The 18,616-nt window shown below is 41.2% G+C and overlaps 2 protein-coding genes across 4 annotated transcripts in view; both read left to right on the top strand.

Annotated features, from left to right (window-relative positions):
- npepps (aminopeptidase puromycin sensitive) overlaps positions 1-10,028 on the top strand; it is a 31,556-nt gene extending 21,528 nt beyond the window's left edge. The window contains exons 17-23 of the mRNA XM_028568212.1: positions 3,070-3,289; positions 4,370-4,512; positions 5,637-5,693; positions 6,389-6,496; positions 7,431-7,586; positions 7,806-7,853; positions 9,865-10,028. Coding sequence (XP_028424013.1) covers positions 3,070-3,289; positions 4,370-4,512; positions 5,637-5,693; positions 6,389-6,496; positions 7,431-7,586; positions 7,806-7,853; positions 9,865-10,011 — 879 coding nt within the window. The 3' untranslated portion in view covers positions 10,012-10,028. The remainder of the gene's footprint in view (positions 1-3,069; positions 3,290-4,369; positions 4,513-5,636; positions 5,694-6,388; positions 6,497-7,430; positions 7,587-7,805; positions 7,854-9,864) is intronic.
- Positions 10,029-13,089: 3,061 nt separating this feature from the next.
- c2h6orf120 (chromosome 2 C6orf120 homolog) lies at positions 13,090-18,597 on the top strand. 3 transcript variants are annotated; one of them, XM_028568695.1, is made up of 2 exons: positions 13,090-13,187; positions 15,975-18,597. In XM_028568695.1, the coding sequence occupies exon 2, from the start codon at positions 16,020-16,022 to the stop codon at positions 16,587-16,589; it is 570 nt and encodes a 189-aa protein (XP_028424496.1). In that variant the 5' UTR covers positions 13,090-13,187; positions 15,975-16,019; the 3' UTR covers positions 16,590-18,597. The 3 variants fall into 3 exon arrangements, with proteins under 3 accessions (XP_028424496.1, XP_028424513.1, XP_028424503.1); XM_028568712.1 differs by lacking the exon at positions 13,090-13,187 and adding an exon at positions 13,699-13,716; XM_028568702.1 differs by lacking the exon at positions 13,090-13,187 and adding an exon at positions 13,823-14,020.
- The last annotated feature ends 19 nt before the right edge of the window (positions 18,598-18,616 follow it).

The raw sequence follows: 18,616 nt of genomic DNA, 5'->3' as shown, positions 1-18,616 counted from the left end.
CACACACACAGTCCTACTGCTGTGCAATAAAACAATAACAATTTCCTTTCTTCGTGGAAATTCCCCTCCCTTCCCGTGTAAACAAACAAACTGGTGCAGAACAGAAGAGGGCAGGAAGACTGAAATAGGGAAAGTGAGCAATGGTGGCTGATTCACAGTGTGGAAAAGGAAGAAAGTCAAACAAACAAGTATAAATTCAACCTAAGTTGTTGATTAGAAAAAGATTCCTAACATTAATGGTTTGGCGTTTAGGAATATAATCAAAACTTTTCCAAACACTTGGAAATGCTTTATTTTGGAAATGTATTTGTACTCGGAACTCTGATTTTTTCCGAGGTTAACGTCAGAAAACGCGCCCCCTGACGTTGGATTTTCCGACCTCGGAACTCCGACAACAACTGAGTACCGTGCATCAACCGCTGTGATAACAGTAGTAACATTCAGTTATAAGTACGTCTGTGTTATTTGTGTTTCATGTAATCACTCGTACGCTCAGCACTATCCAACTTCTATCTGTGGACAATGCTGTTAGGCTGTTTGTATGCACAAAAAGCAGCATAATGCGTTGTTATAAATTGACATTGCTAACCTGGCTAGAGCTAGTGAAAACAATGAAAATCCGACTTGTATATGGAACGTATAGTGGTTACAAAAAAATGAAATCTGAATCGGCTGAAATTGGTATCGGCTGGCCTAACTCAATGGAAATCGGAATCGGCCTAGAAAGTTGTAATCGGTGCATCTCTAGTAGGAATTGTTCCAGGCCTTTTTGAAGTCTTTTAAAACAGCAGCGAAAGTGGGATAAACGGGTTGCTGTGCTTCGGTGGGCCGTCGCTTCTCCGTCATCCTCGTGTTAAACCCGCCAATAGCGCACGCAGGTGGATAAGCCAGTTTGTGATTGGTCCTCGCAGATTTGTAACGGAAGCAGGATAGACAGATGTACAGGTTTCCAGCCTGAGCTGCAGGGCGAAATCAAATCAAAGTCTACCAAAACGGAACTCTGCCATTTAAATAAGATTGAAAACCCCAGATATTGATTTATATATTATCCAAACCGTTTTTTTTACATCCTAGGATAAGTAATTAGTTACAAACCGTGGTAAATTATGGTGCCTCAAAGAAAGTCAGAAATTTAAATTCTAGCAGGGTTTTGATCTTAACTTTCATTCTGTTTGATTATTAGCTTTAAAGACTATAATTATTTTAGTAATAGATGGGTTGGTCTTCAGCTTAAAGCTACATTGTGTAAGAATTTCTCCCATCTAGCGGTGAAATTGTATATAACAACCAACTAAATATTACTTTCTGGCCCTTCTCCTACCGTGGCCGACCCCAGAATCAGCTCTTAGTGTCTCCATCGTTTACACGCAGCTGTTCTAGCCACTCCAATATTAACTTTTGGTCTTGTCGCTTTGCCTGTCGCGTTGTCGTTTTTAATTCTCTTTTTCGCTTCCCTGGTGAGTAATCTTCTCCGTCCCTGGCATTTGTCACGGTGCCGGAGTGTAAAAGGGCGAAAGACGGAGGTATGTCCCTCATTGGCTATTGTATTTTAAAGATGGAGGCGCAACATGGTGTCATTCGAGCGACTCGCTTGTATGTATTCTGATTGATTCTGAATGGCAGATTCTACGCTTACGAGAATACTTTGATTGAGCACATATTTGTGAAATAACAGTGTTTTTTTTACTAAGAATCAACTAAAAGAATTAAACAATGTAGGTTTAAATTTGAAAGCAGTCAGCAATGTCTCCAGTTTTTGCTCCTCTGGCAGTTTGTTTCACATTTGAGCAGCTAGAAGCTAAAGGCAGAAAACGAGAAACATCCGACCTCATAGGTCTGCGAGGTTCGTACAGGGTCAGGAGAAGTATTTTAGGACCGTTTTATCAGATGTTGAGCTGCAGAGGATCCGATAATATCTCATCATAAATCTTTCTTTATTGCATTCCAGACTTGCTTTCAAACAGAGCAGCAGAGTTGTTTTGGTCTCGCCACATTAAACTTTTATTGTTTCTGTCCCACAGTTGTTGGATGTAGACTTTCAAAATGGATTTCATACAGACAAATGCATCTTGTTTGTTGCTAGATGGTTTACAGGAGGGGTTCCCACACATTTCCTCCAATAATTCTACCCATTTCTTCTGCCGTTTCTCTATAAAACTGCAGTTTGAGACTTTAAATAGTGAATAATAATTAAATTTGATGCCAACACAGATGCAGTTTGTGCTAAGGCCCGCCAGCGAATGTACTTTCATCAGAAGTTGAGAAGTTTTAATGTTGATACATCTTTTATGTATTTAAAATATTAAATACATAATATACATATTTTTTTTTTTATCCTTGTTTTATCGAGTCTGTTTTAACTTTCTCTTTTATCTGCTGGTTTGGGTCCCTCACTTTGAAAAATAAGCACAGACTAAACAGCATTGTGAAAATGTGTGGCAAAATTGCATTTGCATTTGAAAGAGTTATCCCTTCTGTGCAGGGTCAGAGCCATGAAGAAAGCCCAATCTATCCTCACTGACCCAAGTTACCCCTCGTCTCATGAATACAGGCTGCTGCCATCTGGTCGCAGGTACATTGTACCAAGGTGTGAGACCAAGAGATTAAGGAGCTCATTTGTCCCTGCTACCATTGGTCTCATTAATACCTTGATGTAATTTGTCCCGTATGAATATATATGTATGTTGTGTAGGAACTACCATCTTTTATTCTCTGCTGGCTGGGAAATTAATTGCCCTACTCGTAGTCTATATCGACGACGATTAGCCTAATTTCCTGGATTGCTCTGGTGACATCCGGAGGGGCTGCCGGATGTCCCTCACTTTTGGCTGGTTGTCTGTTAGCTTCCACTTCCTTTGTGTTGGCATTTTAAACTCCGGTGGATTTGTGAGGACTATGGTTAACTGCTCCTCAGATCTCTGAGTTTTCTGTTGCACGACTAAAACAACTTTTGAACGTACACATGTTCCACCAAAACAAGTTCCTTCCCGAGGCTATTTTGCACCGCCCAAGACGAGAGTCCCTAAACTCCAGGGAAAGGCGTTTCTGAACTTGTTTTTATGGCTTCAGTCTCGCGCAGGGATGATCAGCACGGTGGAGGTGCTGAAGCTGATGGAGGCGTTTGTCAACGAGCCCAACTACACGGTGTGGAGCGACCTCAGCTGCAACCTGGGAGTGTTGTCCTCGCTGCTGTCCCACACCGACTTCCACGAGGAGATCCAGGAGTTCATCCGGGACCTCTTCACCCCAATCGGCCTGGAGCTCGGCTGGGACTGCAAACCAGGGGAAGGTGAGGCGCAGCGGAAATCTTTGTTCTTACACATCTGAGTGACTCCTGACTGACTGATGTCCCAACCAGGGGTACTTGGGAATCCGGTACTAGGGCTGGGCAATATATCAATATTATATCGATATCGTTATATGAGACTAGGTATCGTCTTAGATTTTGGATATGGTAATATCGTGATATGACATAAGGGTTGTCTTTTACTGGTTTTAAAGGCTGCATTACAGTAAAGTGATGTACTTTTCTGAACCTACCAGACTGTTGTAACTCTTCTGTTATTTGCCTTTTTCCCACTTAGAGAGAGTTGTGTAGAGCTGAAATTAACAGACGTTCATTAATATCCAAAAGTTACGCACTAAAGCTTTACCTTTTTAGTCAACCGTAACACCTGCACACAGAATAAAAGGGCTAAAAGTAAAGCATAAGCGGCTGAAATGGTTAGCTAAAACTACTGACTAAACAGTTGGAATAGTTGGCTAAAAGTAATGGATAAATGGTTAAACAGTCAGCTTCACAAGTAGTAGGTTGCTGACCAAAACAACCTTAAAGGGATACGCCACCGTTTGTTGAAATAGTTCTTATCACGGTCTACCCTGGCTGTAGATAGGTGGGCCGACGCATTTTTTGTCTCAGTGCATGTAATTATGTTTGTTTTTTTTTGTCTTTTGTTGGCTCACTTTTACTCACAACATGCTAACCGGCAACATAGGATTCCATTCACTACGCTAAGCTAACTAGCGTTAAAACGATGCATGCACAAAAAATGCGTTGGCCCACCTATCTACAGCTAGAGGAGACCAGGATAAGCCCTATTTCAACGAACGGTGGAGTATCCCATTTATATTGACAGTTCCAATTGGATGAAAAAACTTAACAATATCCAATTATAACTTTTTTATATAATTAAGGTGTAATACATTTGTAACACGTGGGAATTGATGAAGGGTTACATGAGTTCATCTGGCAGTGCTGCTGTCGCGGGACCTCGGACACTGCTGCCCTTCAAGATCGCAGTGTTGTTGTGGTGAGAGAGAGAAAATAACTTAAGCGTCACGTTTTTTTTTTTTTTTCTCCGTCCTGCAGGCCACCTGGACGCCCTGTTGAGAGGTCTGGTTCTGGGGAAGCTGGGGAAGGCAGGACACAAGCCCACACTGGAGGAGGCCCGGCGGAGATTCAGGGACCACGTGGAGGGAAAGCAGAACCTGCCCGCAGACCTCCGGAGCCCGGTGAGCAAAATAAAATAAAAAAACACTGAGCGGCATCCACGAGTGTTTTGTAGCAGCCTTCATAAGCTACACTTTTCTTAGAGATATAGTGAATGATGTTAATCCATTACACTTTCGGTCAAATTCAGCAACTATCTCCTCACAGTCACCCAGCTCTCTATTTTCTGTGTGCGCTGAAAACAAATCCGATGTTAAAGGAGAAATCTGGCCGATTTTTACCTGAATCTTGATTGCTAGATGTCACCGAGTACTGTCCAAAAGCAAACTGGAGTTGCTGCAGCTAATGGCCAGAGCTCCCAGTTAGCTAAAATGCCAGTTGTGGGGGCATGTTCTAAAGAGTGCCTTTGTGCCTCGTAACAGACACCAAATGCAATTAAAATCTCTGTGCAACATGAACGGGGAGCCCTTACGTGACAACAAGATGCGTTTTCAACTCCGACATTGTGAAGAAACCGTTTAAATTCAAAGTTTGTACTGTCACCTACCTCTTTTTCCATCGGTCGCTGAAGTCCCGTGGGAATTCAGTTGTTGCAGGAAATGGTAAACGGTAGTGTGCAGATTGGAGTGTATTATCCCAGGGGACTTAAGCGTGAGACTAGAGCTAGCCTTCAGTATTACTATGTCAGTATTACTGTGCCAGCCACGGGCATCATTTGGCCCGTTTCCATCTAGTTACATATTCGCTGATATGGTCATAACCACTACAGTGCTCAATTACCTATTTTTGAGGGGGAAATGTACTACAAGTTTACTTACTGCACCTTTTTAACAAGGCACCAAAGTGCATTACAGAAAGGAAAAACGGAGATTATAAAACAATAATAATGGATATAGGTGTTGATTGTACTGGTTAGACCGCTCACTTCAAGTCCAAATCGCTGCTCATATACTGTGTTGACTTTCGACTTTCTACATGTTGTATGGACTGAAAGGTTTGACATGATATAAGACAGCTTGTGTACACATCGATACAGGAAAGGACCAACTAGCATTAATATATTGCAGCGTTATTGTATTAGTATTATAACCACAAACTATGGTTGGTTTTTGTTTAATATTCCTACGGGATCATATTGGACTATCGATTTGACTGTTTTTTTTTTTTTTTTTTTTTTTCTTCCCAGGTGTATGTAACGGTGCTGAAGCATGGAGACAGTGCCACGTTGGAAACCATGCTGAAGGTAAGACTGCAGCTGATGTCCGACTGTGACAGAAAGAGGCTCCGGGACCATTGAACTAACAAATTAAACATCAATACGAGGGATCGAACTTTACAAAATCATCCTGAGTGAAGTGATTGTTGTGTCGTTTTTGTTTTCTTCTTTCTCTCGCTTTCTCTATTCAGTCCCTCCAGAAAAACATGATTATGCGATCGCATAATTCAATAAATCAGCCAAAGTCTGCATATTTATGCTGGGGCCGCATTCTTTTCAAATACGCCACACTTTCGCCGCATAAATTGTCGATTTCCGCGCAAAATACGCGCGCTTGCATGATTTCATAATCCCCGCATTTTTGTTGCAAAAAAGTCCCATGATATACCTTAGCAGAAAGTTGAAAAATGTTGCGTTTACTTCACACTAGAGCAGCCATTTTCCCCTGTTGCCATGGGAACGTTATGAAGTGACGTAATTACGCGACATGAACGTCAAGTTCCCGCAATTACATCGCATAAAATTGCATAAATATCATATAGAGCATATTCCATCGCACTTTTTAAGAAAACGTGCCGCATAATCAATCACACAAATCACAAAAAAACTCCGCATTTTCCTGGAAGGACTGTTTAATGAGCTCATTCTCCCTTTGGGGCTCTCTTTTTTTCCCTCTCTTTCTTATATATAAATAAATCGGTTCTTTTATCTTTGTCTTTTAGCTCCACAAACAAGCAGACATGCAGGAGGAGAAGAACCGTATCGAGCGAGTGCTGGGCGCCATCTCTGCCCCCGACCTCATCCAGAAAGTCCTCAGCTTCGCCCTCTCGGTACACGTGGCCACGGTTACCGCATGTTGCAAAGTTTTGGTTTTCTCCGGCCGACGGAGGAAATGAAAGAAGTTTCACGAGCGTGCTGTTTTTAAACCAGCGTGGTTTTACTTATCATGTGTCCTTGGAGGAAAATCTGACCCAGTTTCTGTTATTGGACTTTGGGTCCGTTTTATTAAGTGCTGTTTCATGGCTTAATGATTACACCGACACTGTAGGAAACAATGATGCACTAACTACAACAATACAGGAAGTTACACATCTCTGAAATACTCAATATTCAAACTTAAAGATCATTGAGGGGCGAACCCTCAATTCAAATGACATGGAGGCATTTACAAAGACAAAGAAAGCATAAAATAAGATCATCCTCAATAGCATTTAAAGCTACAGACACAGAAATGGCACATCTTAAGGAAAGCTCATTGTGCGGCTGGCTCTAGTGGCTGTTCGGCAAAGAGACTTCAGATACAGTATTAGGGGACCACTAAGGTCTATATAAAAGAGACTTCAGATACAGTATTAGGGGACCACTAAGGTCTATATAAAAGAGACTTCAGATACAGTATTAGGGGGACCACTAAGGTCTATATAAAAGAGACTTCAGATACAGTATTAGGGGACCACTAAGGTATATATAAAAGAGACTTCAGATACAGTATTAGGGGACCACTAAGGTCTATATAAAAGAGACTTCAGATACAGTATTAGGGGACCACTAAGGTATATATAAAAGAGACTTCAGATACAGTATTAGGGGACCACTAAGGTCTATATAAAAGAGACTTCAGATACAGTATTAGGGACCACTAAGGTCTATATAAAAGAGACTTCAGATACAGTATTAGGGGACCACTAAGGTCTATATAAAAGAGACTTCAGATACAGTATTAGGGGACCACTAACCTCTCTCTGGGTCTTTTCCCCCTGACAGGAAGACGTTCGTCCTCAGGACACGGTGTCAGTAATCGGGGGCGTGGCGGGAAGCAGTAAACAAGGGCGGAAAGCTGCCTGGAAGTTTGTCAGGGACAACTGGGAGGAGCTTTACAACCGTTACCAGGCCGGCTTCCTCATATCACGGCTCATCAAGGTAAAAATAAAAAGCTCCTCGAGGTCATGCGTCGGTGTGAGATTGGTTTCTCTACCACGGCCTCTAACGCAGACAACTACACCTTTTTATTATTCTGATTATGGTCATTTCCTTTTCACGTGAACTTCAGTGTCTGTTTGCTTTTGTTAGAAAGTAACATTCTGTATGTTGATTAGTTTTTGTATTCAGCTGATTTTTCTCGTTCACGTGTCTTCGCAGCTCACGGTTGATGGATTTGCAATCGACAAAATGGCTGCTGAAGTGAAGGTGAGCGTGCGTCGCTTTGTATTCTGCCGATCCATTTGTGGTTTTGGGAGAAGGTTTATTCCTGGAAGTTGTTTCTTTTTATTAATCTTTCCATGTTTTATTTTCTGGAACAGATTTTGAAATGGAAAGTGATTTAAATCAGCTGAATGTCGTACAGAAGAACCATTACTTAAGCAGTTTGACCACTAGGGAGCAGAATGACCTCACAGTAAGACATTACATGCAGTATACAGAGAATCAGGTAAACAATAGTAGCACATGGACATCAGGTGTACAAACTTGTGAAGATAAAAATAAAAAAATAACCTACAAATGATAAACATTACATAGAAAAAAAAATAAAAAGAAGTACATGAAAACAAATGTGTAATTAGTCAGAGGTTTCAGGGGAAAAAAGCTCTACAGTTTCCACAATTTGATTTACTTTTTAAACAATCTAAGTGACTTCAGAGATTTAAATTCTATGAGAAAAAGTATAGAATTAGGAGATGAATTAGAAAATGTCTGCTTGTGAATATAAAATTTTGCATACGGAAGGATGAAATTAATTAGGTTACTCAAGAGCACCATTTCCTCAATTATCGTAGAAACCGATGACCTCACAGTAATCCATTACTTTTAGCGGACACTTGTATCCAAAGCCACCTCCAGTAAGTGCATTCAACCATGTAGGTACAAACTACTACTATCAAATACGTAAGTACACAAAACGTAAGTATATTAGCTTTATATAAATAGTCAAACTACAAAGTGCCACAGGTCAGAGCAGTATTTTTATTTTTTTTTTTATTTAACCTTTATTTAACATGGAAGAAACTCGTTGAGATTAAAAATCTCTTTTTCAAGAGTGTCCTGGCCAAGGCAGGCAGCAACACAACCACACATATACAGTACATGCAAATACAAAATACACAGAAACACTAAAAACACAAAACAACTGAAACAGCAAATCCCTCAAAGTCAACCATTTTCTTATTTTTTTTTTTATATAACCATCATCGGAGATGTTTTTTTTTTTTTTTTTTTTTTTTTTTTTAGCAAATAGACAGCTGTGATAGGTCGTCAGCAGAGATGGGAAGTAACAAAGTACAAATACTTCCTTTACTATTTATTTTTGTGCCCGACTTTTCACTTTTACTCCTTACATTTTTAACACAAACATCGGTACTTTTTACTCCTACCTATAGGCATGTCTCTACAGTCTTATTAGGAGTTAAACATAGTGCTGTATACTACTACTATAATACTAGCAGTATACAGCACTATGTTTAACTCCTAATAAGACTGTAGAGACATGTCTATAGGTAGCAGTATACAGCACTATGTTTAACTCCTAATAAGACTGTAGAGACATGTCTATAGGTAGCAGTATACAGCACTATGTTTAACTCCTAATAAGACTGTAGAGACATGTCTATAGGTAGCAGTATACAGCACTATGTTTAACTCCTAATAAGACTGTAGAGACATGTCTATAGGTAGCAGTATACAGCACTATGTTTAACTCCTAATAAGACTGTAGAGACATGTCTATAGGTAGTAGTATACAGCACTATGTTTAACTCCTAATAAGACTGTATAGACATGTCTATAGGTAGTAGTATACAGCACTATGTTTAACTCCTAATAAGACTGTAGAGACATGTCTATAGGTAGTAGTATACAGCACTATGTGTAAGACTTCTTCATTTGGTTAAAACAAAGACAAAAGTGCTTAAAATTGTAGAAAACCACAATGTTTACTACGTGTGATGCACGACGTAGCCATCTTTGAAAGTGAACTCGGGGTCCTCTGAGTTCAGACGACTTGACGAGTCGTATATATACGACCTCGGGGGGGCTCTTTTTGCAACTTCCGGTTCGTAACTCCGGAAAACAACTCGTAAATCGACTTCAGTGGACAAAAAGAACGCACCATTAAACTGGCCTCTCTCCCTCTCTCTCCCTCCCTCTCTCTCTCTCCCTCTCTCTCCCTCTCTCTCTCCCTCCCTCTCTCTCTCTCTCCCTGCAGAGTTTCTTTGAGAGCCACCCGGCGCCGGCGGCTGAGCGTACGGTGCAGCAGTGCTGCGAGAACATCCTCCTCAACGTCGCCTGGCTGAAGCGGGACGCCGACGACATTCAGCAGTATCTACTGCAGCGCAAAGCCCCGCCCGTCTGAGCAGCAGCCCCCGCCTCTCATCCAGCCCCCCCCACCCGGCCCCCCTCCTCTCCCCTCCCTCCAGCGCGGACCTCCCAGCATCATAGCTGCCCCCCCCCCCACCCACTACAGACCAGAGCGGGAGACCAGAGCGTACTCGCAGCAGGCTTCATTTCTCTTCAGAAACTATATGAAACAAGAAGGCAAAGCCAAGAATTTAACTAAGTGTTGGAAACGCAAAAGAGACTCTTTCTACGTTAACGAAGCAAATTCCTTTTTAGACCAGGAATGTAGTTTTAGCCCCATTCTGCCCCTCGAGCAGACGAACACCCCCCCCCCCCATCCATCTCTGCATCGTAGCTGAGAAAAACTGTGACTCCCCCCTTTTCCTCCTCCCCCCCTTTTGTTTTTTTTCCAGCTGCCACTCCGTTTTAAATGCATGAAGTGTGATTTTTCTGCATTTGCTGCTTTTAGTTTTTACTTTGGTTTGTTTTCTGTACAAACAAAGTATTTGATTTTCTTTTTTTTCTTTTTTGCCCCACCCCTCTCTCTGTTAGTCATCCACACCTTCACCCCTCTTCCTTCTCTTTCGGGCGCTGTGATTGGGTGAAAGCAGAAGGGCAGGATGGGGTTAATAAGCAGTATTGTGTGTTGTAGTTTCCAACAGCAGCACTGATTCTCCATTTGCTAATTAACAGTTAGGACGAGGCGAGCAGCGCTAGCATGGTACTACATTGTAAACTGTATAATGCATTTTTTTTTTTTTTTTTTTTTTTTGCAAAACAATGTTCCTTTTTAAAAAGAATTACATGGAAAAATCCCCCCCCCCCCAACCCAACCAAACTCCCCCCTGAGCTCTGTCCAGTCAGAGTTTGTATAGTTTAAAATCATCTACAAGCATACAAACTCCCCCCAGTTTCTTTATCTGCCACCCTCAATGAAATGTGTTTTATAAGACATCAGATGCAGTGATTTATTTAAATGTTGAGATAATCTTATATTCTAAGGAGAGACCGAGAGAGAGCAAGAGAGAAAGTGTAAACACAAAAAATAAATAATAAAAAAGAGGATCACAACGCTAACTCTTCGGGGGGCCTTTTTCATTCAGATTAACATCAGGAGCCTCCTCTGAAATAAGGGTGGAGGGCCCGGCGAGGCTCGGCTGGGACTCTCTGTTGAAGTTGGCAGATCGACTTGACTTCGCTGTCAGACTCGGAAGCCTTAAAATCGGTCCGACTTTGTTTGCAGTACATGTTTAACACTGAAGTGGCGAGAACAGGCGATTTCCACATGACGTCAAATGGATCTCATGGCGACAGATTATGCAGACTTGTTGAACGAGTATATCTATATAGAATTTACAATTTGATGTGATTTTTTTGAAAACGTACCGACCGACCAATCCATCCAACCTGTTGTCGAGACTCCCCTTCCCCCTTCCCTCCCCTCTGGAACAATTGTTGTTTTTCTTTTGTTTCTTTTTTTGTTTTAAACTACAGTTGGTGTTCATTAAAGTGAAAAAAGGATTTTAAAAACCAAATGAGTGAGGTGTGAGTGTGCGTGCCTGGAAACCGATTTTTGTAATTTATTTTATATTCTCTCACGTCGACAAGGGAGAAAGATGATCGCATTGGATTTCAAATTAATAGAAGCTGCGAAGAAACTGATGAATAACGTGTGTGTGTGTATATATAAATACATAAATATATAACCGCTGAATAACCCTTAATGAGAATAAAATTGGTTACAGATTGACGAAGATGATTGGAGGGATGACATCCACACATCTACACCTTTCTGGTTTCTTCGTTACTATGTGCGAAGTCTTTGTGGATCCGACTTAAAGAAGAGGAGAATGTGGACAGATTTGACTACAGTGATGCCTGCCGAGGCAAAAGTAAATATGCAGTCCAATGAAAGAACACTTAATGCTACACTTATCTGTCACTACAAGACATTCGTCAGGCGTGTAACTCCTCTGATTGTGTAAAACTAGTCTCCAAATATGTCCGTTATCTCTCTGCTTGTACGCAGTTAAAGGTGGAAGTTGTTTTTTATATTCTACTTCAGGTCACACGTGTTGGAGGGTTTCATTTTCAGGTTGTTTGCATTTTTGACTGACATGAATTGGGGGATGTTGGGTTGGCACCTTCACCTGGAGGCCACCAGGAGGCTCTGCAGCAGCTACATATTTACCTGATCTTGAGAAAAGCATGTCAGAATATATATTTTTTTCAAGTGCTCATATTGTGCTTTTTGACTTTTTCCTCTTTCCTTTTATTGTGTTGTATATCTTTTTTGTGCACATTATAGGTTTACAAAGTGAAAAAGCCCGAAGAAACCTATTCTGGTACAACCTCTAAATACAATTATGAACCTGAAAATGGGCATAATATGAGCACTTTAATATTTTGGTAGCATTTTTTGCCTTTGTATCTGACCGGAGACGGTAGAAAGCTACCGGTAAATGTGAGGAAAAATGGGGATAACATGCAAGAAATCTTCCTGTCAAGTGTAATTTTATTACTTTTTTTTTTTTTTTTTTTTTTTTAAACAAATGTGTCCCTTACAAATTAATGAATTAACTATCTAAGCTTGGAGCAGCATGTGTTCCAGTCTAGTCAACCACTGCAGATTGACTCCAGTTAGGCTTTCTCTCTTTGGGTTGGGTTTGTTTTGATTTCTGTTGGATTTTATCCAGTTAATATTTTTAAACCTACTTATGATGGTTGGCCTTTTTAAGTTAAAAAAATAATAATAATAAAATAAAAGTCCCAACCCCTGGGAAGTGATGAAAGAAGTACTCAGATATTTACTTTAGTAAATGTAGCATGTAACATCAGAAATTAATCAACTAAACAGACTTGTTTTTATATTCTGTAAAAATGAAACCATATAATGTATAACTATAGCCTAAAAATGTCCTTTTAAGACATAAAACGTTTGCATAATATTCACATATCCTTGCTTTATTTTTATTTATTTATTTGGGTCATTAAGTCTAGTCTGTTAGATTTATAAAAACATTTAAAACACTGAGGTTTAAGTGGATCCTGCTGGGTGCAGTTACCATGTTTCACCGGTAGGGGCGCCGGCGAGTGGTGCTCGGGCGTCGGTGAGTCAAAGTTAAAGGAGGTGAAGAAGTGAACTTTGGGTTTGGACCTGGGAGAAGATGCTGGTTAGGAAATGACAGCTGTGTAAGTAAACGGGAATGGCTTGTTAAATTGCTGATTAATACATGTTTAGTAATCAATTCATAACTTAATTAATCAAGTTCGGAGTGATTCGGCTGGGTCCGTTCCCTGGAAACGTCAGCGGATTCAGCTCAAACTGAACACGCTAGTTAACTACGTTAGCAATGTTAGCCGCGTCAGCTAACCGAACTGAGATAAGAAGCTAGCTAGTTATCTAAATAAGTAAATGGCTTGCTGTTAGCTCAGGCTAGCCGTATTTCTGCTAAGCGCAGTTAACGTTATATTCCCAAAATATTCATTTACAGGAACATGTATTTTGCCGGTTTTTTTTATTTAATATATTTAATCGGTTGGGGTGTAAAGTGCTGTGAAACCCATTTCCGCTGTTGTTAGTCATCATAATGAGATAGCTAGCTAGTATCTCAAAGTAATGAGGGAGCTAGTATCTCAAAATACATGAGAAATGTAATTATTTTTTAGATGTAGGTCATTTTGAGATACAAAGTCAATTTTAAGAGTTTCTCCATGTTTGGTATGTTTCTTATTATTATTTTGAGACACTTCAATATTTTGGGAAAGTTTTTCACGAACATGATGAATTATTATAGGATCTTTATCGCATCACATTGACGGAAATGGACTTCCATACTTTACATACAGCTTGTATAGCTGCTGGCAGGTGTGGTGTGTTAGCAAGTTAGCATTAAACTCGGATACAGCGTCAAGTTATTGAGACTAATAGTTGTTTATACCAACCAGGATTGTTTTTTAACATTAAACGTCTCACGCGTATCTGGTTTAAAAGTCCTGAAGCTGGACATTCAAACGAAAATGAGGTTTGTGAAAGACGTTACAACCTTCGTATCAAAGGTCAGAGACTGAGCTGTTTATTTTTAGCCCTGCCCAGGGTCAGTGGTTTCTTTTAGACTGTCCTGAGAGGCAGCTCAGATTAACATGTTTTACTTTATAGCAGGAAACCTACAGGCGCTGGTGGAAGAAGTAGTATTCAGGTCCTGTAATTGTCACTCAATCCTCAGAGCCCACTGCGACTGACTCCAGTGTGTGTGTGTGTGTGTGTGTATATATATATATATATATATATATATATATATATATATATATATATATATATATATATATATATATATATATATATACACACACACACACCATGTGATCTCACTTAATAGGAGAGAGAAGTGTGATAGAAGTAAGGTGCATTATCACAGGACAGGCATTAAGGTAAGACCCAGGTGATGAGAGGCAGATTTGTGACAGGGGAAGCAAACAGTTGCAGTTGGACATTGGAGTTTTGAGCACATAAATGGTCAAATTGGCCGTAACTTTAAATGTGTTGCTGCCAACTGGGGTGGCAGCAGTGGTGGCCAGGCTTTCTTTTAGGGTGGCATTATGCCACCCCGGTAGATCCGCCTCTTAACCCTTGTGTTGTCTTCCCGTCGACCGTGAACTTGTTGTCCATCCAGGTCAAAAGTGAATTTGAATGTGTGGTGCTTTTTTTCCAGCGTTTTTGGCTCTTGTTATTTTTTTTTTTTTTTTTTTTTTTTTTCACTTTTTAAAACGTTTTATTTTTTAATTTATGGTCAATGAACCTAATTTATATGACAGTGTGCCTACCTTTTGAGTTAAAAAAGTATTAGAGAAAGTCCCGCACACTGACCATTAGGCATGCAATAATTTATTTAGAAAAATGCAACGTTTCGGTCTCAGACCTCCATCAGGTAAATTCATCCGGGAATTTACCTGATGAGGTCAGCGCTACGATTAACTGACAACATAAGTTATACGAGTTACAGTTCTCGCACACGTAGGGAACCTCGTGAGTTAAACTGCAACATGTCGGCTGTTTGGACATTCAACAAGTTTACAAGATAACAAGTTTACAATATGCAACATCTGCAAGGAGAAAGTGGGGCGTGGAGGGACCACACCAAAAACCAGAATCAAATTTTTTTTAGTGTGATATTGGATGTGAAAAGAAGGAAATGGTTCTAACATTTACACTTTTAGGTGTGTGTGTGTGTGTGTGTGTGTGTGTGTGTGTGTGTGTGTGTGTGTGTGTGTGTGTGTGTGTGAGAATGTATCACACCAGGAGTAATTTATATAGATCTATTTTATAGTGATCCATTATCTGTTCATAACATGTTCTATTGAAGAAAAGATAGAAAATAAATATTTGTGTGTGCTGTAGGGCTGGGAAAAAAATCGATTTGATTTAAAAATCGATTTTTTTTAATCCAAATACAGTATAAATAATTTGGATGTTTAACAATCTTTGTTGCACAGTGACTTTTCACTTAGAGAAAGGGTTTGCCTTTGCAATTTTCTTTATGTTGATGCACTTTAATTAAATACAATAAATATATATATTTTTTAAATATATTTACAGTTCGCAGTTATTTTGTTTTAAATGGAAGGTGGGGCGGGGGGGGAATCGAATATCGTAAATCGAGTTTTTTATAAAAAAAATTGCAGATTTTTTTAGGGAAACAAATCGCCCAGCTCTAGTGTGCTGTAAAAGAAAGATGAAATCAGAATTGGCTAAAATCGGTATCGGCCGGCCTAACTCAAAGAAAATCGGAATCGGCCTGGAAAGTTGTAATTGGGGCATCTGTAGTTGAATTTATTTTCCTGTCTCTGTTGGTTTGTGTTCTAAAGCTTGGTGTGTGTGTGTGTGTGTGTGTGTGTGTGTGTGTGTGTGTGTGTGTGTGTGTGTGTGTGTGTGTGTGTGTGTGTGTGTGTGTGTGTGTGTGTGTGTGTGTGTGTTGCCAGGCTGTCCGGTGTCGTCCAGGCGCTGACCGACCGACCGATGCCTTCATGATGCCGAGCTGCATCGCCCTGCTGGTCTCCCTGCTGCTGTCCCAGGCCCGAGGCTTCCTGAGCCTCTCGGAGGGAGACGGCATCCCCGAAGAGTGGACCCTGCTCCACGTGGTCCAGGGCCACATCGGCGCCGGGAACTACAGCTACCTGCGCCTCAACCACGACGGCAGGATCATCCTGCACATGCAGAGCCTCAAGGGGGACGCGGACCTCTACGTGTCGGACAAAACCCTGCGGCCGAGCTTCGACACCTACAAGCTGCAGTCGGCCACCTGCGGCCAGGACGTGGTGGTGGTCCCGGGGGACTTGGTGAGGCCCGTGGGCATCGGCATCTACGGCCACCCGTCTCACAAGGAGAGCGAGTTTGAAATGCGGGTGTTTTACGATCAGACGGTGCCCCACGACCCGTTCGAGAGGGGCTCGGACGCTTCGGAAGACGGAGATAAGAAAAAGAAATCCCCTCGGGCGACGGAGGAGGAGGAGGAGGACTATCATCAGGAAGAGGAGTCGATCTTTTGGACAATTCTAATTGGACTTTTGAAGATTATACTGGAGATTTTGTTTTGAAAATGGTTCCCTTCGTTGCTGCTGTGACACAAGGAGGAGGTTCTGCCTCCTCCTGTTGGTTTTTTTTTGGTAGGCTGGTAGGCTCGGTCCGCCTCGAAACGTTCAGATGTCTGCATGTCTGGTGATAAGCAAATGATCACGAGCCTCTCCGATTCAGCAGATGGCGTTTTGGGTGTCCTCCTACAAAGGAGCGCGTTAAGGTGGAAAGCCAGCTCACTAAATTTGGGCTAAATTATAATATATATATTTATATATTGCGCTAAATTATAATATATATATATATATATATATTGCGCTGCAGTTCACCCGAAAGGCCAAAAAGGGGAATATTTCTGCAGTTTTAAAGTTTATCTTTAATGCAACACACACACATGCTCTACCTAAGGTTAAAGGGTTGCTGTTACTGCTCCTCCTGTCCGTACTGGTCAAGAAATGGATCCTTTTCTGATGGGGAATAAAATCCTTAAATGTCTTCGTTAGGGCCTCGGTATGCTTCCAAGGGACTGGGTCTGAAGGCAGAAGTGTGTCTCAAAGAGAGCCTGTCGTCGTGTATATAGATCTTCCTCCCGACTGATCCCGCTGCTTCCCTGATCGCTCTTCGGGAACTCCTTAAATCGCACAAACGAGGACGAGAGGAGAGAACGAGGTACGCGCTTTTCCGACAGACTCTTCTTTTAAAGATCACGCGAAAAAGCGACAGCAGTAGCTGCGTGAAGCGGTAAAACCGCGAGGTCGGGCGCAGCGCACGGAGGCAAAGTGCAGCGCAGGTTCACGTCGTCGTTGCATCTTCTGAAAAGGGCCGCAGCAACGAGGTCAAAGGTGAAATAATTTGAACTTTGAGCGGGTGTGCCACTCCGAGGTTAGCTCTTCCTCCGAGTCGTCTCCACCTCTCTCTATATTTAGGAAAACGACAGCACACAGCCGGCACAGAGCGCTTTCACCACGGATCATAGGCTGCTTTAAGAATGGGGGAATAGATCTCGAGTTCAAATTTCTCACAACGGGCAAAGTCAGCGGTAAAGGTGGGAGGTGTCTGTTTTCAGGAAAAAAAGAGCAGATTAGACACATTTTTGACAAACAGACTTTGATTGACGCCTGCATTTTCTCAGTTTTGTAGAAAATCCAGTTAATTCAGGATCTCATAAATGATGTCAGGAGGTTTTTTTAGCGGAGAAAAGAAATGTTACCAGACAGTCAAACAGCAGGTGTGATGGGTGCAAACAGGACTGATGCTGTACAGCTAAGTTTAGCATTTCTGTAACAAAGTGAAATCCAAACTTCCAGGTTCTTTTCCAGATGTAAAAAAGAAAACCTCATTTAAAGACAAGTTGACATTTATAACAATACAAATAACTAAAAAAAATCCAGACTTGGAACAGAGACTTTCCGATGTAGATTGTCTTTATTCATACCTTACCTGTCCGGAAATTAATCTTTTGAGTTTCATTTAAACGCAAATTTTGCGTCATCAATCATTGGGTGGAGATCGGATCATTTCTAGGTCCAACGACTGAGCTGTTGGTCTGTGATTTTTTTATTTTTTTATATCTTAACTCAGTGTTTTTGGTACGAAATTCTCTCCGTTTTTGTTTCTTTGCCGATCTTGGTTTGTTGTGAGTACGCCACACACGCCAGGTATAAACCTCACGCAGCTACCAGGACAAAGATAGTCTCGTCGTTTGTCTAACTTATTCAACAGAAGCTTCCGATACGCTTTAAAACTAGGCATGCACCGAATCCAGATGTTTGGGGTTCGACCGAATACCGAATCCTCCTCCCATCCTCAGTCCATTAACACAGTGAACGCACTAATGTATGTAACGTACCTGAAGTTGCTGCTTTTCGGCTGCTGTCTGGAGATTCCTTCGCGCACAACTCGTATTCTTTTGGATGTTTCGTACCAGATGTTGTAACAGCGGCCATGTTGTGTATAGTTTAGGGTCCTCGCCACCACCAGACAAATCGGCGTTGCAAATTGAACACGTAGCTGGACTTGAATGGCCTTCTTTTGACTGAACGTACTGCCA

This window comes from Perca flavescens, chromosome 2 (genome assembly GCF_004354835.1).
Source record: "Perca flavescens isolate YP-PL-M2 chromosome 2, PFLA_1.0, whole genome shotgun sequence".
NCBI lineage: Eukaryota > Metazoa > Chordata > Actinopteri > Perciformes > Percidae > Perca > Perca flavescens.
This window is presented reverse-complemented; position numbering and strand designations above follow the sequence as displayed.